Here is a 26,673-nt window from a genome sequence, read left to right on the forward strand (position 1 = left end):
AAACTGAAAAAAGTTAATCAGATTTAGCAATGAAGAGATCATTAATTAATAAAACTTCTAGTTCAAGAATGATATTGAAGTGTGGGGTAAAGAGTATTAATTCCTAACTATATTTTGCTTCTTCCATTTTTATGCATTTGATTACCATGACTTTCTGGTGATTGCTTTTGCTTTTTTTGCTTTTTATGCCCTTAAAAGTATTTCTCTTTTAAGCATCACTAAAACCTCTCTGTCCCATGGGTGGTATAAATGGATTGGAGGAAAACAAATATTCATGCTCATGAAGGAGAGATTAGTGTTGATCTCATGATAAAGATATACTTCAGATTCTATAGAACTTTAAAGAAAAATGAAAGACATAAACATGAGAGCAAGAATGTCAACTTTCCTTCTCTTGTAAGAACTTGAAATTGGAATAGAAATCTTCTAAAAATAGCATGTGTACACACAATTCAATTTAACAAGTTAGAAAGTTCCTACTATGTGTAAGATATATTAGTTACTGGGGATACAAATTCAAAAGTGAAGCTGCATCAATTTGTGGAGGTCTAGAAAGGCTGTAATGAGACAAATGGGACTTGAAGACTGGAAGTTTCATAGTGCTATTAGTAGATATAGGGAAGGTAGGAAGAGGTATAGATTGGGGGGATGGATAATAAATTAATAATTAAATAAATTAATAAGGGGAATCAAGAGACAGATGAGAGCCACAGAAATAGGTGCTGATAAAACTTTGTTGTTGTTCAGGCTTTTCTAATTCTCCATTACCCCTTATGGGGTTTGCTTAGCCAAGATACTGGAATGGTTTGCTAGAGGTTTTTAAACTAGAAGTTTTTAAAATTGTAAATCTTATCCAGTGCAATCTATCACTCTATAATTTTTCTTCTTGTTCTAAAGATCACTGAAATGTTTTAAAAATTAAAGATGTACCTATTAGAAAATTTTTACAACCATTTTATTTCAAATTTATAGATTGAAACACAAATCAATAGCTTAAGAGTCAACAAGTCAGTTAATAAGCATTTATGTTATGTGCTAGACCCTGTCCTAAGGCAGGTACTAATGATATCCTTTTATAGTGAATCCATTTTCATTGTAATCAGCCATTTGCACAAAAGTTATCGTCAAACAGACAAACAGGAAGATAAACAGAAAATACTGATTATATGAATGGAAGCAGTATCACTAGGTTAATAATAACATTGCTCTAAGGATAGGAGAAAAGAGTGGGTTAAAGATTGTGAGATAGTTCTATGAGTAGTAGACTGGAAAGTTAACTTTGAGTTTCTGTTTTAAGGGAGGAGAACTTACTGATACCATTAGAGGGCTTTTTTCCCCCTTAGCTTCTCTTATTCTCCTAACCGAGATGAACTAGTAGTAGAATCTCATTTGTCATTTCTGTAGTGATGAGTTTGAATGACTAATGAAAAGAACTCTCTAGTGTGATGGTTCCAAACCAGATCAGAGGATCATGGGTCTAATCTTGGCTGAACAAGTCATCTGGCCTCTCTGGGCCTCCATTTCTTCATTTGTAAACTGAGAGAATTATAGTAGATAATCTTGAAAGTTATTTCCAGCTCTGTTTCCTTTGATTCTATGATTTCAAGCCTAGCATTCTTTATCTAGTTGGTCAAAAAACATTTATTGTTATGCTAGACACCTAGTTCCTATCTTCAAGGAGCTTACAATACACAAAAGGAAACTGAAAAACAAGGGTTTAGGGAAGAACATACATGGCTGGAGGAGGTGCGGCATCATTGAAAAGTCCAGAAGTGTGCAGCATGGTGGGAAACGAAGAGATAGCTGACCTGGATGTCGTCTTTATGAGAGATTCTAGGGTTTTCCACTCTCCAATCAAAGGGAGGGAGGTGGGGCTCCAGGAGCAGAGAGTCATGCTGAAGTTATCTTTTTTAAAACTTATTTAAGGCAGTAGGGTTAAGTGACTTGCTTAAGGTCACACAGCTAGGCAATTAAGTGTCTGAGATCACATTTGAACTCAAGTCCTCTTGATTCCAGGTGCTCTTTCCACAGTGCCCCCTGCAGTAGTGATCTTGCAGGATGAAGGATTTCCTGGTGGGAAAGTAGATACATCAAAAAGAAAAACAGAAAAAATTAGCAAGAAATTAGAAGTAAATTTGAAATAAAAGCAGAGGGGAAACCTAGCCCAAAGTCATCACATTTTCCTAACATACCTCTTCATACTTCATTTTATATGATTTTTGGGTAGGGGAAGGAAAAGACAATGTATTTCATTGCCATTTAAAATTGGGACTTGGTATCTCTTCCACAGCCCAGAAAGGACCAGATGGGACTGTCATTCCCAATAATTACTGTGACTTCTGCTTGGGAGGTTCAAGTATGAACAAGAAAAGTGGTCGGCCAGAGGAACTAGTGTCCTGTGCAGACTGTGGACGCTCTGGTAAGTGTGACCCCTCCCCTGACCCCCTGGGAACTTTCTTATCCAAGCATCCAGGATCAATCCTAGTTTTAACTCTTCAGACATCTAGGATGCAGGAGGGGGAATGATAGAAGGCAGTGGTGGTGGTTCTGACATTTTTTTTCAGGTCTTTCTTCATAGAATGTTGTGAGTAGAGAGCAGTTACTGATACATTTCTGGCCTTTCCACATGCATACTTCTTTGGTGGGGGTGATATATGTGTGTGTGTGTATATTTATGTTGTTGGGTGTGTTGATATTGATGTCATAGAAAATAACAAGGTAGAACCAGAATACACTGAGATATGGCCTCCTTTATTGGATGATGGTACATACATCTCAATATGCAGAGTTGGTTTAATTGAAATGATTAGTGTGGACATGGGAGAGAAGAGAGCCAGTGGAAGAAAGTATCCAAGAATGATACTGGTAGACAGGTCATGTCTTCAGATTGCCATCGATTTGGATATTAGTAACCCTTAGGCTTCATAGTAGCTGCATGAACAACATTTCCATTGGCCATACATTTCATACATTTTCTCATGTAGACCAGATTAAATAAAACACAGCAGAGTGGAGGTTAAAAGGTAGGGGTTATCAAGGCTTAGATGCTACTAACCGGTCGTAGTGACCTTTTTTTCATAGTTCCTATTTTAAAGTTTAAAGAAAGTACTCCACTTTGATCTTATCCTTTTTTCCCTCAAAATAAATGTAGGTCTTTATGGGTTTTTTTTCAGGTTGTTTTGTTTTATTTTGGTTTTTGATCCTACCCAAGTCATTACCTTTAGTTTGCCAGAGTTGATCAGGACAGACTATTTTATGTAATTGTACATGCTATTATTATAAAAAGATTCCCAGAATCTTGGAATTAGAAGGAACCTTAAAGGTTTTGAGGTCTAACCTCAGTTAATCTCCTTTACAACATCCCAGTGAGTGGAAATTCCTTACCTTACATGGGAGCCATTCCACTTTTAACTAGTAGGAAATTCTTCCTTATAATGAGCTGAAAGGTCCTGTAGCCTCCTTCCATTTATCCTAATTCTTCCCTCTGGAGTGAAGCAGAATAAGTCCAAGCCGCGAAGGTGATAGGTAACAAGAAATTTCAATCTCACCTAAGTTACTGCAAATGTTTCTGACCAGAAACTGAAAAAAACACTTGAGAATGTTTCAGCCAGCTCTGAGCACAGCAATGAGGGATGGTCCCCTCAACCTTCCTTTCCTTTTCCAGTTCTCATCGGGCAGCTTCTCACTCCTTTGGATTGCTCTCACTCTTTATTTCTTTCCTTGCTTTGTCTACTATGGTCACCTTTTGTCTTGGGGTATCAAGATTGAAGCAGATACAGACATAGACCTAGTAGAGTTGGAAAGTAAGATATTGATAAAGGATTCCAGTTCCCAATCCCCACAACTTCAGTATTAAATCAGCAGACCCACTGACAGAGTAGTTCAATTTTATGTAACTCTACCCAATTTCTTTTGAAAGTAATCCATTCAATTATTTCCAGACACATTCTACCATTGTTATTGTATTGAACTTCTAACTTTTGACAAAACCTGTGTAATTACTGGACCGTGGTCAACAAACATTTTAAAAAAAGGCAAAAACACTTATTTCGCTCTCTCTATACAATATACATGTATTTTTGTGTGTATATGTATGTGAACATATTAAAAACCCACACACTCCAACCCCAGAAATGTAAAATAAATAGTAATCTTCTATCCCAGCAAATAAAATTTCCATCTCAAATAGAATTGGGAGAGGGGAACCAGGAGCTTTTCATGTTTATTTCCTCTTAGAAAATTGAGTAATGGAGGAAACAGGAGTGCATAAATGACTCTTTACATGAAATTTCTTAGATTTTCTCCCCAAATTTGCTTCCTTATCTTAAAAAAACATAGGTGATTAACTTGTGCTCCCCATACTTATATTATACTGTTAGGATTTATTTGTATGAATCATTCAACCAATGTCTATCTCAAAATCTGTCAAATAGCTATTTGCTTTGGGATTGGCTTACAGCTCTGTTAGTCAAACTTGGAAAGGCAGGTTGGATGATATTATTGATAGCCTTTCTGGTGTCTCTTCCTGGAAAAGATAGGAACCAAAAAGAGCTATTTATCCTTTCCCACCTTTCACTCTAACTCCATGATCCCTCAGGGACTGAGATGCTTGAAACTACCAGCTTCAGTGACTGGGATTATAATAGCTAGAGGCACTCCTGGGGCCCAATAGGAATGTGGAGAAGTGTCAGCTGCAATTTTGTAGATTTTAGCACTTTATAACAATGATTAAATTTCTTCACCTTTAGTCCTTACTCTTTCTCACCTGATGTACCACCTCTAGTTCGACTTAAGACTACTTTAAACTCTTGAGAGTACCAAGTCTCTTGACTAAGGGCATTTTAAATGACTGAAATATGTGTGTGCCCTGGTTAGAGGGTCTAAGTCTTTTTTCCAGTCATAAACAGGAGAGTGCAAGTATGGATTCTCAGTGAGGTTTTTGTTTTTGTTTTTGTTTTTGTTTTTGGCAGGGAGAACAAGTTAGAAATGAATTATGTGATGTAAGAGTGAGAGAGCAGATAGAGGTGGAAGGGATGGAGTGAGAAATGGATGAAAATAAAAATAAACTGGGAGAGGATTAAATGCCTCTAATGGGCTATCTGACAGCAATAAATTTGTGGAACTGGCTGCCAAACTGAAGGACAGTCATTGTGCAAAGAGCCAAACAGCCTTTAAGTTGTGCAGGCTTATGAGCCGTCAGGGGAAAACATTCTCTTGAGTGGGGTGTGAATAAGAGTGGGGGAAAAGCACATCACTGACCCTTTCACTGCCAGAAACTTTGGATACTTGTACTGTGGTACAGGTAGCTTTTCTCATTAAAAAACAAACGACCAAACTGAAACCCCTGCCTCTAAAACGTTTCCATTGTCCTTTTGCATGATATCATGCCATAAGGTGATGTACATTTAATCCCTCTGAGTCTGAAAATGGTGCATTGTCTGACAGTGGTAAGGATAACCTTGTAATGATATGATATTAATATGAATAATGCTGTCTGTTGCTTAACCCATGTGCTGATATATTCATCATACATGTCAGCTCATTTGGGAGGAGAAGGCAGGAAGGAGAAGGAGGCGGCCACAGCGAGAAGTACGGAGGACTTGTTCGGTTCCACGTCTGAAAGTGACACTTCAACTTTCCACGGTTTTGACGAGGATGATTTGGAAGAACCTCGCTCCAGCCGAGGACGCTACAGTGGCAGGGGCTCTCCCACAGCAGATAAAAAAGGCGGCTGCTAAACCCATTCAACAAACTCTGGGCCATGGGCGGTAGCCCTTTGTACTTTGGTTGTTGTTCTGGTCCTATTAAAAAAAAAATAGAACTTTAGATTTTCTTCCTCTCCATCTCCCCCCAACCACCTTCCCTACCTTTTCCTCATATCCTCCATATTCTCACATCCCCTTACCTTTATCCCACTCCCCATTCCCAAAACGAATTTTGGTGATTTACGCCAAAAGCACAAACTATTTAAAACTTCAATAAATCCGAGAGTTGGTTCCCTTTCCCCTCAGAGAGAACTTTGTTTTTAAAGTTATTTCCTCTAGACACCAGATCTCATGTGGGTGATGTTTTGGGGACAGGTGGGGGTATACATTTCCCCTACACCATTAAAAACTCAAGTGGAGTGAATTTTTTCATATTTTCGTATTTCGTATTTATTAGCAAAATGATGAGAGCACTAATAACGAGGTTGGAGACAAAGAGCCAACAGAACTAAGCTTTTGAAAATTATTGTTTATATAATCTAGATTATAATTAGAAATAGATTCTTTAAAGAAATAAATCAGCCTAATATCATCCCATCAAGGGGGAAAAAGGCACTGGAAAGAAAATTGTCCCAAGGAAACTTAGTTAGGATGACTTCTGTGATGTGAAATTTTTGACTTGCTGTCCCATTTGGTGTTCGTGGATCCTCACCCCATTCGGCTGTCACACCTCTCCCCTCTCTCCCTTCCCTTCTTTCCTCTTTCCCTTCCTACTTGACAACCTCTGCCAGCTTGGAAACCACACAACTGTGGAGAAGTGACAGGACCGGAAAGGCCAGGTTTCCATGCATCCACCCCCAGGCACCTCAGTATCCATCCAAAAGCAATCGCCTTCTCTTCAGCTCCTCCTCAGGCAATGCTGCTGGCTTTTTTTTTTTAAAGTTTTCTTCTTCTCACCTCTCCCCTGGGTGAAGAGCAATGTCCAAGGGCAGGAATGGAATAGAAGTGGAATATTTGGAGCTCAACATTGATGAAACAACCAGAGGACATGAATTCTAGAAGAAATGAAAAGAAAAGAAAAATACCTCACTTGTACATTTCCCATCCCATTTTAGAAAATGTACATAAATACCCTTTGGATTGTCAGGCCGTCCGTCTGTATTTCTTTATTCTCCTTCTTCTTCTTCTTCTTTTTATATATTATATATATATATATATATATATATATATATATATATATATATATATATATAGAGAGAGAGAGAGAGAGAGAGAGAGAGAGAGAGAGAGAGAGAGAGAAAGAAAGAGAGAAAGAAAGAGAAAGAGTGCCGGCCAGGCACTTGTTTTATGTTTCCAATAGCACATCCTGAAATTAACCAAAGCAATACTTGCTCAACTCTGCTGGGCGACAGAGAAGAGAAGCCACGTCTTTGATTGGCTGTCCCAAGAAAGAACAGATGAGCAGTCTTCATTCAAAAGGTATGTTTAGCTTGCATTTGTTTTTCATTTGGGGTCCAACCATCCCATCCTGATTCTATCCTTCTGTTCCCTACCTCTTACTTCTGTTCCCTACCCCTTACTAGTGGATCCTACCACCCATAGTGACCTTTGCTGTTGGAGTGGATTCAATATGAAAATATTGTCAATCAACAAAGTTTTATTTGTCTTAATGGTCATTCTAGTATGGGGCTGAGGCAGAAATATTGTCAGTTTGCTTGGAAAATGAGTGGAAGTTGTTTGGAAAACTTAGAGAACCAGAGAAGCTTGAATAACATGAAAATGGATAGATGGTTCTTTCTATTTTCTCCACCCCCATGACTAAACTTGAAGTTGGACCTCACAAAACTATGATTGGGATTGGATTGGACAAGATAGGTTTATAGCTGGAATTAGAAGTGAGAACAACATGGGAATATTATAGGGTTACTCTTTGGGGCGCTCTATTGCTACCAAGGTAAAGTCAAAGTGAGGATTATGTAGTTTAAGCCCTCCTGGCTTAGATTCAACTTTGAACTGTGAAGTTTTCAAGAAACACCAACTCTCAAAGCAATGATAGCATCTTAAACACTCCCAGTAGTGCAGAACTAGAAATGTAATTGAGCATTGAATCAGTAGACTGCTAACAATGAAGTGTTATGCCTCTGGCTGGTTAAAGAGGGAGGAATAATTTGAAAAAATAAAATTTTTTTTAGCCATTCCTAAATTGCTCTTTGAAAAAAAATAGATGTTTAGAACTAGAAAGAACTTAAGAATCATCTGACCCACGTCTCTTATTAGACAGTTGAAACAGCGTTGGTGGGCGGCAAAACCTATCCTGGAATCCAGGTCTGAGTCCCAGTGTCCTTTCCAAAATAACTTTCAAGAAACCTTGGTGCTTATGTGCAAACTTGAGGTGGAAGGCACAATGACTTCTGACTTCTGTTTTCCTTCTACTGTAGATCAGTATATAACTCCTTCAGGTGTTTGGTTATATTTGGAAGAACAGATATGATCTCATCCTATTGAGGGAAACATTGATGCTTTGCCTGGCAGTGTCCCTGGAAATAGGTCATAGACAGTTAAAATTATAAAACATACCTGTATGCTTATCTATGTTGAATAGACTTCTATGGAGGTGAAATGAGTCCCTGATGTCCATGTTGCTATCGGGTATACTTTTTCCTTCTATGTTCTCTTTTTACACTCTATTTTATCATTCCCTGTCCCTATGGCTCTGACATTACTTTAGTAGTATTGAGGCTCAGGTGACAATGGTGAGATGTAAGCTTCTCTTGTTAGTTGATTCATAGAGTTTCTTGAGATTAACCTTAGAGTAGTACAAATGATTTTGAACTCAGTCAAGTTATTTTCTTCTCAGTCAAATATTTGCAATTTCTGAACTTCTTGCTGTTGGGCTAGGTGTGGTTTTTTTTGTTTTTGTTTTTTTAGTTTTTGCTAGGCAATGGGGCCCAAGGCCACACAGCTAGGTAATTATTAAGTGTCTGAGGACAGATTTGAACTCAGGTCCTCCTGACTCCAGGGCCGGTGCTCTATCCACTGCACCACCTAGCTGCCCCTAGTTGTGTTTTTTTAACCACATAATTAGACAAAACACACAACTTTCCTATTCTGTCTTGGGAATCCAAAAGCAATGAGTACTGAATTTGTCACAGCCCTTAAATCTATAGGGGAATCCTGATCTGAAGGTTATTGTTGTTTTGTAGTTTTTAATCTGAAGTTGTTTCTATTATAGACAATGTTTATTTTTGACTTCCCACTTGGAGTGAGGGAGTGGTAGACACCATAGAATTGCAGAAACCAGTGATATTTTATAGACATATACGAAGATCTCAACCCTACTGAGAATAATTCCCAGCACCCTTAAAGAACATTAGAGCTGAGAGAGACTTTTAACATCATCTAGATCCTCTCCATCCTTTTACAAATGAGGAAATTGGGGACCCTCTCTTAGCTCAAGTGATTTGTCCAAGATTATCTTCTATGTTCAGAGAGAGAAATGACTACTATTATTACTAATAGATGATATTATATTACTTATAAGTAATATTTAAATAGTAATTCAATTTTTACATATCATTTTATGTATATCATTTCATGTGTTGCTCATTATTACTTTTATCCATAAGGAAATTAAGGCCCAGTAAGGTTAAGTGATTTGTTCATGGCCACACAAATACTAAATGTCAAAAGCAAAATTTGAAATCAATTGCTCCTAACTCCAAGCCTAGAATTCTATTCACCATGAATACTGCCTGTTTTGGAGGATGATCTACAAAAGAAAAAAGTTAACTAGGTGGCATTGTGGATAAAATACTAGACTTGAAATAAGGAAGACTCATCTTCCAGAGTTCAAATCTGGCCTCAAACACTAACAATTTGACCCTAAGCAAGGCACTTAACCCTGTTTGCTTCATCTGTAAAATGAATTGGGGAAGGAAATGGTAAACCACTCTATTATCTTTGCCAAGAAAACTCCAAAATGGGATCATAGATTTGGACACAGTGAAATGACTGAACAATAACAGCAACATCTAAAAGAAAAGGAAGAACTAACTCACAACTAACTTAGGTGTATAATCTTGGGCAAGTCATTTAAGCCTTTATGGATTATATCTGTTTAACCTGTCTAATGATGGAATTATACTAGATAATCTCTGAAGTCTCTTCCAGTTCTACCACTTTCAAATAGGAAGTGGCATAGATTAGACTGTGAAAGGAAGGTATGAAATAAGCATCTATTAAGTGTCTATTATATACCTGTCACCTTGCTAGGTGCTTTACAAATATCTCATAAGCAATAAATTATAGAGTTTTGTATTCTTATCTATTTTCATTCTTCAATTCATTAGTTTTATCTATCAGCTCATTCAGTGTCATTCATTCATTCTTCAATCTTTTTCATTTTATTAGATTGTTTAATCCATTTGCATTTAAGGTTGTAAAAGGTTTATATTTTTCTTCATTTATCTCTAATATTGGATATTTTCAAGTTATGATTTTTCCCCTTTTCCACTGTAAACAGAACATTATGTTCTTCAGTTACTTAAATCTTTTCTCAATGTGACACTGTTTTCATTGGTTCTCTTCCCCTCACTCTTGATTCCCCATTTCTATCTGTTATCCTATTCCCCTTGGAGTTTTGTTTATTAATTCCTTTTTCCTGCATTTCTCCAGTTTTATAAATATTTTCTCCTTTCTTTTATCCTCTTAGTCAAGTAGATTCCCCCACCCCTTTAGTTAATCCTTTTCATTAATTTTTTAAATCTCAATTTTTGTCTCTTTTTATAAAAAGGATTTTTCTCACTCTCTTCATTATTCTAATATTTCATTTGATCCTATAATAATACTATTATTATTCCATTTTACAGTTGATTGAAATGAGGCAAGCAAAGGTTAAGTGACTTGCTCAGGTTCACACAATATTAAGTACCTAAGTTCAGGTTTGAATTCAGATCTTCCAGATTCCAATGCTTTATCCACTGTGTCACTTAACTTTCAGTCAACAAACTAGCTGATAGCTGTAATATCCTTACCTCTTTTTCTTGGGGAATGAGATCGGGTGGGGAAGATATAATTTTACTTGTTTCTTACTCATTTCTAATTGAATGGAGTGATGCTGGTTTAGAATAACTTCAAAGACTAACCTTCCCCAAAATAATTTTCAGTGGAGTTAAGCTTAAATTGTGAGCAAAATATTGATTCCCTCCCTCTGTCCCTTGTCCCCTTCCTTCCAAATCATCACTCCTTAGAAACTGCTTTTTATTATATATCCAAGAGGGATAATGTTGTTTCTGGGACTCCTGAAAAATGACAGCGGTTCCCTGTGGTTGTTGATCTGAGATTAATGTAACGAAGAATAGTTTTCTTGCATATTAAAACAGCAACCTTGAACAGAATTTGAGTTTTTTACTTTGGTGTCAGTGGAAGAGGAATCAGAACTCATGATGGGAAGGCCATCACAATGATCCTGAAGAAAGAAGCCTTCTGTAGTTCAGAGAACAATGGATTAAGAATCCAAAGAACTGGGTTCAAATGATGATAAGGATAATATTGCCTGCCTTAATGGAAGGTTGTGAAGAAAATAAAACTTTGTAAACTTTTAGGCACCTTGTAAAATATGAGCTATTATTATTATTTTAGAAGGACCAGCTGGACAAGTCTAACCCCTAAGTAGGGAAGTACCTGCAACAATGTGAAAGTGATGGATTCTGTTTATTTTTCTTATCAGATAAATGAAGGACTTTTGGAAATTTTATTGGGGGTAAAAATGCACACTTCATTTTTGAAGAATATTTTGTTTTAATAATGCAATTTATTAATAGTATTTAAGAGGTAGTTTTAAAAATAAGTATGATTTTTCACACTAAAAGTCTCCTGTTAAGCTTTATTGCTTGCTTTGCAAATATCCATGACATCCAATCGACTGTAATCTTATGCTGGATTTTTATAGCAAAAGAGACTGTAATACTATTTATTACTCAGGGATAAACACAAAATACAGCTTAAAGATTCTTCTCTTGTAGTACTTGAAAAAAATCATACCCATAATGATATATAGGGTGCCTAAGTATTACAGTATATATCTGGTTAGTTTTGGAGTCTGAAAGACTCATCATTCTGAATCAGACACTAGCTGTGTGACCTTGGAAAAATCATTTAACTCTGTTTGCCTACATTTTCTCATCTGTAAAATGAGCTGGAGAAGGAAATGGGCAATCACTCCAGTATCTCAGCTAAGGAAACCAGAAATGGGATCATGAAGAATCAGACAACTGAAATGACTGATCAACACTTCTCATATATGTTTCCTGTTACATTTGATTATAATTTTGAATATAGGTTTTTATGAGGATAGAGGCAAAGTAGGATATTAGAAATCTTTTTGATTGAAATCATTTAATTGAATCTTATATGAAGTTGAATTCCTGGCAGTGGTTGTGGACTAGTGTATACTAGACTGGTGATGGAGAAGAGGCAGAAGTTAAGGAAACTAAGTTCTTGACATAGCTTAGAAACATACTTGTATATGCCTTTTAATGTATAGTTAATTTAATTAATAGTTGATTAAATAGCATTAATTGAAGTCATTTAAGGAGTCATTTAACTTTTCTGTGCCTTGGTTTATTTATTCATAGGAAATTGATATTTCTATTTTTCATCTGCCAACTTAAAGGATAAGTTTTGAAATAGCATAGTTTAATACAATGCTGTCCAACTCAAAATGTGTATTTTATTGTATTTTCACTTATTTTGTCCAACATTTCATAATTTAATATGGTTCAGACTGTACTGGGGAATGTTGAAGGACTGCATGGGGCTAAGGACAGTAAGTTAAACACTTCTGGTAAAGTAGTAGAGAGCTAACCTTGTGACCCAGAAACTCAAATCCTACACTGTCTATGTGACACTGGGTAAGTTACATACTTCTTTAGCAACCCTTCGAGACTATAATTTGCAGACTATTGCATTGATAAAGGAAATTTCCTCATCTGAGAGTACCCTTTATCAAAGAAATAGTAGGCTGAGTTCTTATCCCTATAAGGAGTTACTGAGTAAAGACTGTGAAGGACTCTGAATAATTTTAATTAAATATTATATAGCTCCAAAGTTGTTTTTTTTTGCATTGATGAATTTGACTCTGGAGATAACTATATTAGAAGTGGGTAACCTTTAGATAAGAAATGGACATTTTTAAAAAATGAATTAATGTTTACTAAACAGATTGACCCTTTTTGAACATTTCTCAGGAGATTTTCATATGATTGGAAGTTTAAGTTGTATGTTTGGTTCAAGGTTTAGGTAATTAGTGAAAGAATAGTTTGGAGGGAACTTACACCTCCCTCTTTTTTCATAGCACAAGCCCAAGGATGTATATTTCTGCCTGTGAAAAATTAGGCCTACAGATTATACAGTATTTAATAAAATTGAATTCAGATAATCTATTTAAAAAATTTCATTAAGAAAACCCACCAGACCACAATGGAGGGTCTCCTTCTGACTGAGTGACTTACAAAATGGTTGGCAATCAGAGATGATTTCTGTATTAAGTTAAGAGCCAAGATTTGAGATAAAGTTTTCAAGGGGTTCTCGGAGCTTCCATTTAATTGGTGACCCAGAAATCAGAGCTAATTTGAATTTTGTCAAATCCTGTCTTAACAGACATTAGTTAATCAATAGACATTTTAAAATGGTTTATAACATGTCAAATAGTGTGAATATAATAGGTTTATAAACTTTTGAAAATGGTTCACTTACTTCAACAGTGTCAGATATAACTAAATTCATTCATTTAGCAAATACTGTTAAAACATTGACTGTGGACATAATATTTTGATGTGTATAGAAATGTATAATACACAGTTCATGGCTAAATGATTTTACAATCTCCTTGAAAGATAATATTGCCTACTTAAAAATTCAATAACAGTGTGAGTTTAAATAATTCTTTCAACAAGCATTTATTCAATACCTGTCACGTGCCAAGAACTCTGCTAAGAGTTGCAGTTACAAAAACAAAATGAAATTTTATTTGTCCTCAAGAAGCTTATATCCTAAGAATGTGTGTGTGTGTGTGTGTGTGTGTGTGTGTGTGTGTGTGTGTGTGTGTGTAGGGGGAGAAGGATGTTGAGAACATATGAACAGAAAAGTACTTAAATAGATACAAAGAAATTGGAAGTGGTAGCTGGATAGAAGCTCTTGGTGAGATCATGAAAGATTTCTGTAGGAACTCATACATTAGTTGAGTTTTGAGGGTAAGGGATCCTACAAGGTGAAGGTAAGGAGGGTTTGCAAAGACTTACAGACTGGAGATGGTTCATTGTGTACATGGATAGGCAAGAGGATCAGTTATACAACAATATGGAGTATGTGGAGGATAAGGTGCTATTGAGCTGGAAAGGTAAACTGGTGTTAGAATGTAAAGAAAATTAAATTCTAGATAATTACACAGGACCCAAATTTCATGAGATGTCATAAGGTAATCTATGATTGAGTGATCACTATGACCCAAAATAATCTGGGAAGGTAGCATGGAGGAAGTCTTTTAGCACAATGAAATACTTTGGAGAGTCTTTTGAAATCCTTTGGGATTTGTCCCAAGGCCAAAGTATTTGGTCCCCTGTTGTATGGAGGTGGTGACAAATTCATGGCAAAATCTGTAACTCAAGAAACTTCTATATCTTAATACTCAAGGGGGTAAGTCAGAAATGTGAGACGTCATGGATAATTGAGTTTCAGAGTTGTTTGCTCAAGACTGAGTTCATGTTTTGCACTCAGATATTCATTAAGTGACTTTTTTTTAGTTTTTGCAAGGCAATGGGGTTAAGTGGCTTGCCCAAGGCCACACAGCTAGGTAATTATTAAACGTCTGAGGCCAGATTTGAACTCAGGTACTCCTGACTCCAGGGCCAGTGCTTTATCCACTCTGCCACCTAGCCACCACCCATTAAATGACTTTGATTAGATTTAGCAATGAAGAGATCATTGGTAAGATTGTAGCTCAAGAATGATATTTAAGTGTAGGGTGAAGAGTATTAGTTCCTAATTATATTATATGAAAGGAGGACTATGTTCTGGGTACCATTTAGATAGTTGTAGTCAGAAGTAAGTAGAGATACTGAAAAGAGAAATCATAGGAAAACAAAAAGGGTAAATTGGCAGAGGTCAACAGGAAGAAAGAAAAGGAGCTTTGGAAAAGGAGAGAGGAAGGGTAGAATTAGTGCTAAGAAGCTGGTGGGGAAGTCAAGCTTCCTTGTAAGTTAGGAATGGTAGAAATGGGACATTAATGGGGCAATAACTAAATAGGCTACAGATGAAATATCAGGAAGAAATTAAGAGTAAAATATAGTGAAGAAATAAAAAATAGTTGAATCTCAGATCAATGACTTGGTTAGGGTAGGAGTTCAGAGAAGAAGGAAGGAGGAATGAGAATAGGATTCTGGGGGAAGTGAAATGAACAGGTAAGATGGGATAATACAATGACTTTGTAAGAAGTTCAGAGCAGACAGGGTGCTAAGTGAAGGGGAAAAAAGGATAAAATTTCTATAGCTGAGTCAGGGCAGAAAACAAGTGATAAATCAGAGGAGGAACTGGTAAGAGTTTGGTAGACTTAATTTGCCAGGAGGAAATTCATAGAAACTTTGTTAGTAGCATTTTTTTTTCTGAAATAAAGGAACTAGAGCCCCCCCCACAAGCATGCACATGCACGTGCGCAAGTATGTGTGCACACATACATACACACATACAAACACACACACACACACACACAGAGAGAGAGAGAGAGAGAGAGAGAGAGAGAGAGAGAGAGAGAGAGAGAGCAAATAGATGGAAGAAATGGCTTCCTTCCCCCGAGAGGGCAATAAAAGGATACCTAAAAGGAGTTAGAAGAGAGAGTTAGAGGCAAAATAATAGGATAGATTAGTGGATCTCAAACTTTTTGATCTGAGGATTTTATTGAGGACTCTCCCTCCTCAAGTTTTTGTTTATATGGGTTACATTTATTGATGTTTACCATATTAAAATATGTTTTACATGTCTTTACATGTATAATTGATATATTACTTGCCTTCTCAATGGGTAGGGGAGAGGTGGGCAGGAGGGAGAAAGTTTGGAAGTCAAATTTTTTTTAAAGAATGGTAAAAATAAATAAATTATTAACATTTTAGAAATAATTAAAATGTCTTGGCATTGATTACAAAAATGATTTTGACCTTGCAGTCCCCTGAAAATGTCTGAGACTCTGAGGGATTCCTAGAGCAAACTTTGAGAACACTGAAGTAGATTGTTTGAAGGAAGGAGGAAAGGAAACATCTAGAATAGAACTTAATTTTATTCCATTCAGCAAATATTCATTGAGTCCCAACTATGTTTAAGTCTCTAATCAAAGCCCTGTATTATTGCTGAGGATTCAAAAGTTTACATAAAACAGAGATCTTTTTCACATGGAGGGAAGAGTGGGAAGGAAACATAAGGACAGACAACCATACTATATAATATTGGAAGTAGAATGAAGCAGTGGCTAAAGAGCTGGGATGAAAGTCCAGTGGACCTGAGTCCAAATCTTGCCTCTGACAAAGACTGGTGTGAGACCCTGAGAAAATCACTTAACTTCTGAGTCTTCTGGACCACTCTGACTCTTATGTTTCTGAGAAGGTGCCATCTGGGATTGATAGAAGTTCCCTCTTCTGAAAGTTCTTTATTAACAGGCTGAGGGATGGTGTGAAGGTAGATCAGGGAATTCTTCATGAAAAAGGTAATAATTGAGTTGGACTCTAAAAGATGAATACCTATTGATTCAGTAGCAGGGAAAAAGTGTGCCAGGACATGCGAATAGGCAGAAGTATTTTTTAAGCACTACGTGAAGGCAATGTTTGCCTATACCATTGAAAATATAAAAAGGTCTTGATAGAAGTGGAGGAGAGAAATGGAAAAATCTTTTGCTAGGAAGGACTGTAAAAGGAGACAGTTTGTTGGGGGAGATATTTATTTGCTTGCGAATTTTATTTTCTTGTTGGTTTTGCCTTTTTTTCCATTTGGGCCATATTCACCACTTGTGTCTCTAATGGAGCTTGAAATGAGCTTGACTGTCTTTGGGGAGTGAGTGCAGCATACTCTCGATCCCCACTACTGTTTTTGAAATTAGAAGGCACCTGTTAGGCTATTCATACCTCCCAGTTGGTCCCAATCCAATAAAGAGTCACTATCAAGTAGGTTAACACCACTATTTCTTTACTCCTTACTTCTGACCCTGTCCTTAATACTAAAATAACTGTGCAAAATTTCATTTCAATTAGAACAAAAATTCCATAATTTTCTGACCTATTCAGGAAGGACACCCCTCTCAATTCTGCAGACCATTGGCTCTAAGACAGATTCTTTGGATCATTGGGATCCACTCATGACTGAAACAGAACTCTTGAGTTAATCCTGAGCCTAAGGGGATCTTCTAGGACTGATGATCCAGTCCCAGTAAAAGCAGCAATAGGGGTATAAAGGCAAGGTTGTTCCATCATCTCTTTTGTGAGAATGGCCTGGTGTTTCAAAATTGAATAGTAACCTCTTGCCTCCTGTCCCCACCCAAACCTCATGCAAAATTAGATATACATGGGGAACTTGACTGTACATATAATAATAGGATGATTCATTTCCAACAAAGTAATAGGTAGATGAATTAAATTATTGGAATACTTTCCAGGGTTCCTAAATAGGGGAAAATGCTCTATAAGAAGGTCACCATGGGGTTATCTATATACTTTTTCCAATAAAAAAATCCTGTTGGTTCATTTTCTGAATTTATATATATATATGTATATATATATATATATGTGTGTGTATGTATGTATGCATATATACACATACATACATATACATATATATATATATATATATATATTTATCTAAATAAAGGTTTTGCCCAACACCTAGTTCTGTCTGCTATTCCTCCAAAGAACTGAAAATCCAGCTGTGTTCTTTCTGCTTCCTGTGTCACATTACTTAGGAGCAATTGAGTTGCCCTTATTTCAACCGATTTTTACCACTGTTCACTTGCAAAGGAGAGAAAGCAGCTTGGTTTTCATTCTTAGAGCCCATTAATTTGTAGTTGGTTGGTTGATTTTCTTTGTTTTACTATTATTTTTTCAAAAGTCTTATTTATTCTTTAATTTTCTGATTTTGAATTTTTAGATAGCTATTCTGTGGTGGTGTTTTTTGTTTTATCTTTCATTGCCTTTCCCTCTGCAGTCGACTCTCTGTGCACTGGGGACTCCGGCATCCTTCAAGCAAGCCATTTCCGAAGAAGGTGAAAAGAAGCCAGGATGATTTGAAACTCCTTCTTCTCCTCCTCCTTCTTCTCCTCCTCCTTCTCCTCTTCCTCTTCCCTTTGCCTGGCCCCTTTCCATGCCTGTGTTTCAACTAACACAGGAGCCTGGACCATGGAAAACCCTCCTGCTCTGCTCAGAGAATTCTTGGAAAGGGCCTAAGCTTGTGCAATAAGAAGATTTTTTTTAACCTTTGATTTTAGTTCCTTTAAGTGTCTGTGAGAAAGTACCCAGGCCAGATTGGAATTACTCTACAATAGAAATAACTGAACACAAACTGAAAAAAAGTTAACTGTGTTATTTATTTCAATATTTAAAAGAAAAAAAGTGCTGACCTTGCACAGTATTTTTGTTTAAAGTACATTGTACTTCAAAAGTTAAAAACAGGTTTGTGAAAAAGTGAAATCAAAAAAGCACTTAATGTAAAATAAAGACAATATTAACGTTAAGAAAAAAATCCACATTTTTATTACGAAAATAAAGATTACCTCTGCTCCCTGCATTTAAGGAAGCCATTCATGTATGTGCACTAGGTATTTTTATTTCTACAAGTTGGATGTGGTGGTAAGTGAGGATTGCTTTGTACTCTTATTTTTATTCAAGTCAGAGTCATTTGAATCAATATTTATTATGTACTGGAAAACCCCCCCAAAACAAATCCCCCATCTTGACTTATGTGAATTAGCTACGGGGGTGATCAACAAACCCTGCACCCAAACTAGCCCCATTTTTTGTGAAAATAGAGAAGCAGACTGACTCCTAGCTATGGATTTTCATGGGGCTTTAACACATTCCCTGGATGAAAGAAAAGTGTCTTTTAGAGTGAAACAGATTCTAGTTGTATCTATTTTTGGAATATTTATGATACTTTGAAAAAATTCAGAAATAAAACTAATGATCATTCTAAAGTAGAGCACTAATTTTTAAAAATTCTGAAATAAAACAGGATAATCTGAAATTGGAGCATAACTGATGTCCCATATTTTGGGGGTGGTAATCTTTCATGTCTCTATAGAAATGCTTAGTAAAGATCCCATGCTGCAGAGCTGGTATTAAGCACCTGTGGTGCAAATGGAAGGTTGAACCCAGAAGGCATGAGGAAAGGTCTGAGTAACCAAAATGCCAAATTCAAGTTTCTGTCAGGGGCAGAGAGTGCAAGGCTAGAGTACTAATAGTGATTATAATAACATTATGAATATGACATAATGATTTTATAATAGCTATTAGAATAATATATTAACTTTATTATCATATGATAATAAACTATCATAATAATATACTAACAATAATAAAACAAAAGCTAGCATTTGAATAGCACTTTACCTATTAGCAAAGTGCTATCCATATGTATCTCATTTGATTTGAATATTTTGTCATGTGGTCCTGCCAGTGGAGTCAAAAAATAATCATCATTTGAGTACAATTTTAATATTGTGCAAATGGCCTCGTATTGGATATAGGCTGAAGTGTCTACCCCCAGTTTGACTACATGGCCTCTTTAACACTTCTGTGTTATTAAATGTCCTTCCTTTGTAATAATAGGAACGGCAATAAACATACAATTTGTTTGACACTGTAATACTTGTAAATAGGTGCTTGATTCATAGTGTTACTATAAATGGTTCTGTGTATGAGACTGTCTCACCCACTTTTAAAAAGGCAGCATATTCTCTGTTGTTGTTTAAATTGCAAGCTACAAAAACTCTTACCACTACTCCATCATTTCCACACCCTCAACAGCCTAACAAGAGATCAGCCAGAGTGACTTCTAAAGCAAAATAAAACAAAACAAATAATATTGTTGAATTGCCCCCCCACCCCCATCCCAAAGATTCAGTTCAGTTTTTCAACTAACTCTCCAACTCTTAAGAGATAGAACAGTAATTAAACTTTGAAGAAATGCAGGGTCTACACCCCACTTTTGTAAATTCTTAAATAAAGGTCAATTTCCAGTGCCCTCACATCTCCATAAATATTGCTTTAACAATCTTATTCTGTAATTGTGACTGGGCTTTTCATGGTGTTTTTCAGTATTTTGGCTTTCCAATAGAATACTGTCAAGGATGAATGTATTTGTGTTGCTCTTTTACCTTATTGTCTTGATCAGAATCTATGTCAGATAATGGCTTACTCAAAAGGTGGCATGTAAAGCAAACAGAAAGCCAGGATCAGTGTCTACATCAATGTCATAATGCCAGAGTCATGTAACTCATAAAGCTACCATATCATCTCCATCTCCATGATCGAAAAGGATTCATTAAGGGTCTCAGCTGTGTGTGTGTGATGCTTACTCTGATGTAGAAGAGCCATCATGTTAGGATCTAGGGCTACAGAACCTCTGCATATAGTGGTTGCTTGTTGTATACCTGGGTTGCTGATGCTGCCTTTACCTTTTGGATGGGGATATTAATGGGAGCGCCTTTCCCTTCTCTGTTGACAGTTGGGGCTATGGCTGGGTCCGATTCAGCCTGGTAGCCTCTGTGGAGTTGGAGAGGGACAATGTTTCCTGAAAAGCCTTTCTCTTGCAATCATGCCAATCCCTGGTACCCAGGTGTAGATGGAAGATAAACAGGTGCCGCTGTGATGCCACCACTGTTGATTCTGCCTTTCTTTGTTTTGCTATGAGTTTCCCCAGCTTAAAAAATGGGAATAACAGCTGTTACTCACATAAGTTACTCTTCTTGAGGCTGTAAGAATTTGAAATACTAGACTTGATAGATATCACACTCAATCTGTGGGATGTAAGTGTTCCCTAAGGAACACTTGTCCAACACTTTACATGGTGCTTTTATCAGTAAGTTAACATGCATTTATTAATTGCTTACTGTGTATCTGGCACTGTGATAAGCTCTGGAGATATAAAGACAAAAATATGGTCTCTGCCCTCAAAGAGTTTGCATTCTAGCACTGAGGACAACGTATCAATAACCAGGTATCCATAAAATATAAACAGAGTATAAGGAAGGTAATCCCAAAGAGGAAGACATTAAGTTTTACATAGTGCTTCACATATATTACCAGATTTGAGTTTTGCGACAATATTATGAAATGGTTATTATTATATACATTATGCAGATAAGGAACTTAAAACTCAGAACAGCTAAAGGACTTGCCTGTAGTGCTTTGTGGTTTGAAATGTTTTACACACATTATACCATCTGATTCTCACAGCAACTGTATGAGGTAAGTGTATCACTCATATTTTACAGATGAGAAAACAGAACTGGTGATGTGCCCAAGTTACTCTAAGTAGCAGAGGTAGGATTCAAATATAGGGCTAGAATTCTGCCAATTCTTATTGCTTACAAAATGCTTGAGCTCCTGATGAGCAAAGAGCTGTGTTGAATTGTAATCACTATTTAGAGAAGGAATCAGAGAACTAAGTAATAATGGCTAATTATTAACATTTATTTGTTTTTTTTTAAGATTAGCAAAGCACTTTTTTTAGGTTTTTTTTTTTGCAAGGCAAATGGAGTTAAGTGGCTTGCCCAAGGTCACATAGCTAGGTAATTATTAAGTGTCTGAGGTGAGATTTGAACTCAGGTACTCCTGACTCCAGGGCTGGTGCTCTATCCATTGTGCCACCTAGCCACCCCAAAGCACTTTTTAATATTATTTCATTTTATTCTTCAACCTCCCTAGGAGATAGGTGATATTATTACCTCTATCTTAATAATAGTAAGCATTGTGTCAGGCACTATTATACCAAGCACTCTATAATTATTTTCTCATTTGAAGAAAGTCAAGAGGTAAAAACAAGGAGATAGAGCATTCCAGGCATGGGGGAACAGCCAGTAAAAATGCTGAGTTGAAAGATGGATAATCTTCTTTGACAGAAACAAGGGTCACACATTTTTAGGTGGCAGAGGCTGGATTTGAACTCAGATCTTTCCAATTCCTGGTTCCAGGTTCTATCTACTTCACTGCCTAGCTGTCTCTAAATATCAAGTAGGAACTTTTGTTACAATGAGATGGCGAAAATGTGTCCAGCTGCAGGTCTTTGTGACTTTTGTTGTTATTATTCAATTGTGAACACATTTGGTGTTTTCTTGGCAAAGATAAAAGATATTGGAGTGGTTTTCCATTCCCTTCTCAAGCTCATTTTACAAATAAGGAAACTGAGGCAAACAAAGTTAAGTGGCTTGCCCAAGTTCACACAACTAGTAAGTGTCTGAGGCCAGATTTGAACCCAGGAAGATGAATCTTCTTTAGTCCATTCATGGTGCTCTATCCACTTTACCACCTAGTTGCTCTATGATTAGGGCTACTCATTCTGATGGAGAGAAAAAGGGTATCTTTGTGTATGAGGAATGAATAGGAATGAATTGCTTTCCCTACCCAATTAAAGCTGTATTAATGTGTTTAATATTATGTGAATGATGGGATCTGAATTACCTAAATATTGCTCAAATAGAAATTCTGAATCACTGAAATATCATCTTGTCATCTGAGGTAGGACTATAGATTTAGAGTCATAAGGATCTTTAGACCAACTTTCTCCCTTTATAGTTGAAGAAACAATCCCAGAGAGTTTAACCTCCAGGGTTATGCAGGTGGTGAAGAACAGAGTTCAGGTTTCAGCTGATGTCTTGAATCCAAGGCAAGTGTTCTTCCCATGACAACACATTGCTTTTGATCTAGACTTACTACAATCTGACTGACTGTACACTGTTATCTAATGAATATAATCACTAGGTGGATCATTCAATACTGTTTAGATCCAGTCTAGTAAGGTAGTTGGGTGCACATAGTGCAGAGAGTACTGGACCTGGAGTCAGGAAGACTTATTTTCCTTAGTTCAAATTCAGCCTCAGACACTGAGTAGCTGTGTCTGGCCAAGTCACTTATCTCTGTTTGCCTCAATTTCTTCCTCTGTAAAATGAAATGGAGAAGGAAATGGGAAGCCAATCTAGCATTTTTGCCAAAAAGACGCCAAATGAGGTCACAGAGTGTTGGACATAATTTAAAAAAAAGTAAAAAAAACCCCATATTCTAAAGTTTCAACAGGAAATAATTCCCTCTGATGTATTTCTTTTGGTTCTATCAAAAGATAGAAGGAAGGGAAGAGAAATAGAGATTTCCCCTCTGAAACTCTGAGAGGCCCAAGGTATCTTGTGTGCCTGGGTTTTCCCCTCTTTCTGGTCACTGTAGGGAATTTTCCAAAAGTATGCCTTGATTATTCTCCTTTCCATCAGGTTCTTGCCTTACTCAACACTTTTTTTGCTTTTAGATATTCAGAATTGCTGTGTAGGAGCAAAACTAGATATTTTACATTTGCACTTTTTATTGCATCCAAAGACCAGTAAGTTCAGTTCTTAGTCAAAGCATCCCACTACTTTTTGCCTAGGATGATGGTCATGGAGCAACAATCCATACTTTGCTTATATTCTGATTAAAAGAAAATCCACCCTCAGGTGTATTACTTTTCATAAGATCTGTTAACAGAATCAAAGTATCAGACTTGGAAGGATACATCTGCCTAACCTATAATGCACTATGCACAATAGAATTGACCAGGGGTCATTTAGACTTTTGTTTGAAGAGCTCCAATGAGGGGAAACCCTCTATCGCTTTTGGAGGCAGATAATTTCACTTTTGATTTGCTTTTCCTCATATCTAAAGTTTTTCTCACATCAAACCCAAGTTAACTTCTTTATTCTTGTTGGCTATTCCTGGCCTTGTCCACTGGTCCCAAACAAAAAACATCAAATCACATTTCCATTTGACAGCCCTTCAGATAAGTCTTTCCTTCAGGCTAAGCATTTACAGTTCCATCTTTAGATGGAATGGACCCATCTTTCATTATTTAGTGAATGGGACATTTAGAATGGAAAAGAGTAGTCCAGATATATTCTAAAGAGAGATCTCCCTTGTCCTGGATACTGTATCTCTCTTGAGGGTATCCAAGATTTTGTAAGTCTTTTTGGCTACCATTTCACATTCCTGACTTTGCTTTAAATTTGTCAGCCGCTAAAACTTCAATTTTTTTCTGATGATTTTCTGTATATCCAGTTACATACATCTTTATCTTGTGACTTGTAAAGTTATTTTTTAACTCAAATATAAAACATTATAAGACATTTATCCTTCTTAAATTCCATCCTATTACATTTTTTATTGCCTTCCTGAGCAAAGAATTCTCTAGCTTTTGCTACTGGATTCCAGCAGCAAGTGAGGAGCAGTAACATCAGAAGAATCCTTCAAATGTCTCTTATAGCTTAGAGCATTAGCAAAGTAAGGAAAGATTTTTCCAATGATGACTTATGATAATTTGTTTTGCATTTCTTTTCCATTTTTTCTCTTTTGAACTCCAAATATTACAGGTACCAGTCATCTCTAATTGAATTAAATAGATGGTGGGCATGGCAAAATTGTGTAACTTCCTAGAGTGACCTTAGGTTTCATTTTCTGGATATTTCAAGGGACTCTAGGTTAGACTAAGTAATGACTAATCCCACACCTCTGAACTGTCTATGCCTGGGTAGAACTAATAAGAACCTACGTGTATGATAGCAGCCGCTAAAACCTAAGTAATAAATGAGTTAAATGGTGATTTCCTCTCCCTAAAGAAAAGTGACATCTGCTGACATCCCTACTTCTCTCAATACTTTGCTTATCTACTTAAACCTGAAAGGCTGAGAATTATCAAATTTTAAACCCTGTGCTCCATGTTTTAGTAATTTAGTTCCAAATCCTAAATTACAAAGTCACAGAAGTTCATAGGATTGGGAGCCAAGTGTTCATAGTACATTAATGTTTTCAAAGCACTTTTCAAACATTTTAATTGAGTCACACAATACCCTTGTGAGGAAAGGATATTTTCTTATGAATAAGAAACTTAAAGTTGAGATGTTATAACATAATGTCTGAGGTAGGATTCAAACTCGGGTCTTCTTGACTCCAAATCTATCCATTATTCCCTTACTATCTTTCAGGAAGAATGTGTCCTCACCATGACTCAAGAATGTGTCCTCACCATGACTCAGATGCTAATTGTCCTGTCATACTTCACTTTGGACTAGTTTTACCCATCTGTAAAAATAATGCTGACCATGAAAATGCCACTTCATTTACCTGGTTCATAAACCCAATGATCCTCCAGGGGAACTGGGGCATTCATGCTAAGTACTTATTAAATGTAAAAAAAATGCTTCTTTTACCATTAATCACTCTCAGAGTTCAGTTGTGAAATAGAATTACTGCCCTTAATGCCAGTAGCCTTTGCATCTGGTGGCTTTTAGATTTCTTTGCTCATCTCTAAGAAGTATTCAGAAAACAAACATGGCAGATTCAAAGATACCATTGCTCCATCACTGGGTAATACCTGGAAACATATGGGGTTTTTCCACTATGACTACAGATCATGAAAAGGAATGATATTATTGTAAAATACTCTGTACAATGTGAAGAGATAGCCTCTCAATGTACTTAGCCTATGGAAGGCTCTCTAATAATTCCAACTAGCCAGAGAAATCATATATGAAAGAATCAGAGCTTGACTGTGGCCATTAAGAACCAATATACAAATCTATGGGTTATTCTCATCAGGAACTTCATATCTGTTAGAGATGTAGGACATTGTCAATATGATTACAAGCAACAAGGGGTCCCAATATAGTCACTGTAGAGAACTGAGTTATAGTTTCTGCACAGCAGTGTAAAACTTGGTAGCAGAAGTGTTATATCTTTCTGGTATCTTTTTTAGGAGATTCTTTGAAGCTGCTTAGCAAATTTCCTTATGTCCTTTGCCAATGACCATTAAGCTACTTAAAACTGCTTGTCTTCTAGGTTGAGGATATATATAACTGGAGAGCTGCCTATTTGGAGATTCATATTTCCTAGAATGCAAAGGGTGTAGTGTTCTGCTAACTGTAGGATGAACTCAGCTGGACACTTTGAAGACATCTACAGTTTTGGAGCAGTGATATTTCTTGACTCAAGAAACTGAATACTTATGTATGAGAGGTTAATTCACCCATGTCCTCTTCTCTGAATACACCTACATTCCTTTCTTCTGCTACCTCTTACTTCATTCAGTTACTCTGAAGCAGAATGACTAGTAATGAGTCTCCATGACTCAAACAAAAAGTTATTTATTTCTGGGAACAGTGCCACTGAAAGATAGACAGATTTGTTTCCTGGAATGAGTTGCTAAGAACCAAAAGAGATTTGGAGTCATAAAAGAGGAAGCCAAGTGATTCCCTTGTCCCCTTTAAATGTGTTTCCTGAGGCCCTCGGCTGAATCTCAGAGGATGAATATTTTCTCCTCCATTTGGCAGCTGTTCTTTCAAAAAGCCATTTTGGCCTTGTGTGATTATTTGGCTTCAACTTTCCTCACTAACCTTTAATTCTGCTGTCATATAATTAGCAGGACAAACAAACATTTCTGTTTTGTGTTTAGGGTGGCCCAAAGGTAGCCAACTCTTCCCAGATGTTAGCAGATTGGATATTAGCAGCTGCTTCTTTCCATGGAGAGACCACTTGTGATAGTTGGCTGTTAATTTTCATTTTAGAAACAGGACTGTTCTTTAGGATGAGAGCCATCCATAAGATCAGGCTGTAAGTAACTTAGCAACTGGGGGAATTTTGTCATGGGGTTTATGGTAGGTGACTGAAGGGGTTAGAACTATACTATTAACAAATGAAGATATTCT

The 26,673-nt window shown here is 36.7% G+C and overlaps 1 protein-coding gene across 4 annotated transcripts in view; it reads left to right on the forward strand.

The window, feature by feature from the left end:
• LOC141522388 (zinc finger protein DPF3) overlaps positions 1-26,673 on the forward strand; it is a 317,782-nt gene that overhangs the window by 238,086 nt on the left and 53,023 nt on the right. For 2 of the 4 annotated variants that reach the window (XM_074235796.1, XM_074235797.1), the window contains 2 exons: positions 2,291-2,419; positions 5,539-5,826. In XM_074235796.1, coding sequence (XP_074091897.1) covers positions 2,291-2,419; positions 5,539-5,738 — 329 coding nt within the window. In that variant the 3' untranslated portion in view covers positions 5,739-5,826. Of the gene's footprint in view, positions 1-2,290; positions 2,420-5,538; positions 5,827-26,673 lie in introns of those variants that run through there. The other 2 variants (XM_074235794.1, XM_074235795.1) reach the window with 1 other exon arrangement.

Source organism: Macrotis lagotis, chromosome 4 (assembly GCF_037893015.1).
Source record: "Macrotis lagotis isolate mMagLag1 chromosome 4, bilby.v1.9.chrom.fasta, whole genome shotgun sequence".
Classification (NCBI taxonomy): Eukaryota; Metazoa; Chordata; class Mammalia; order Peramelemorphia; family Peramelidae; genus Macrotis; species Macrotis lagotis.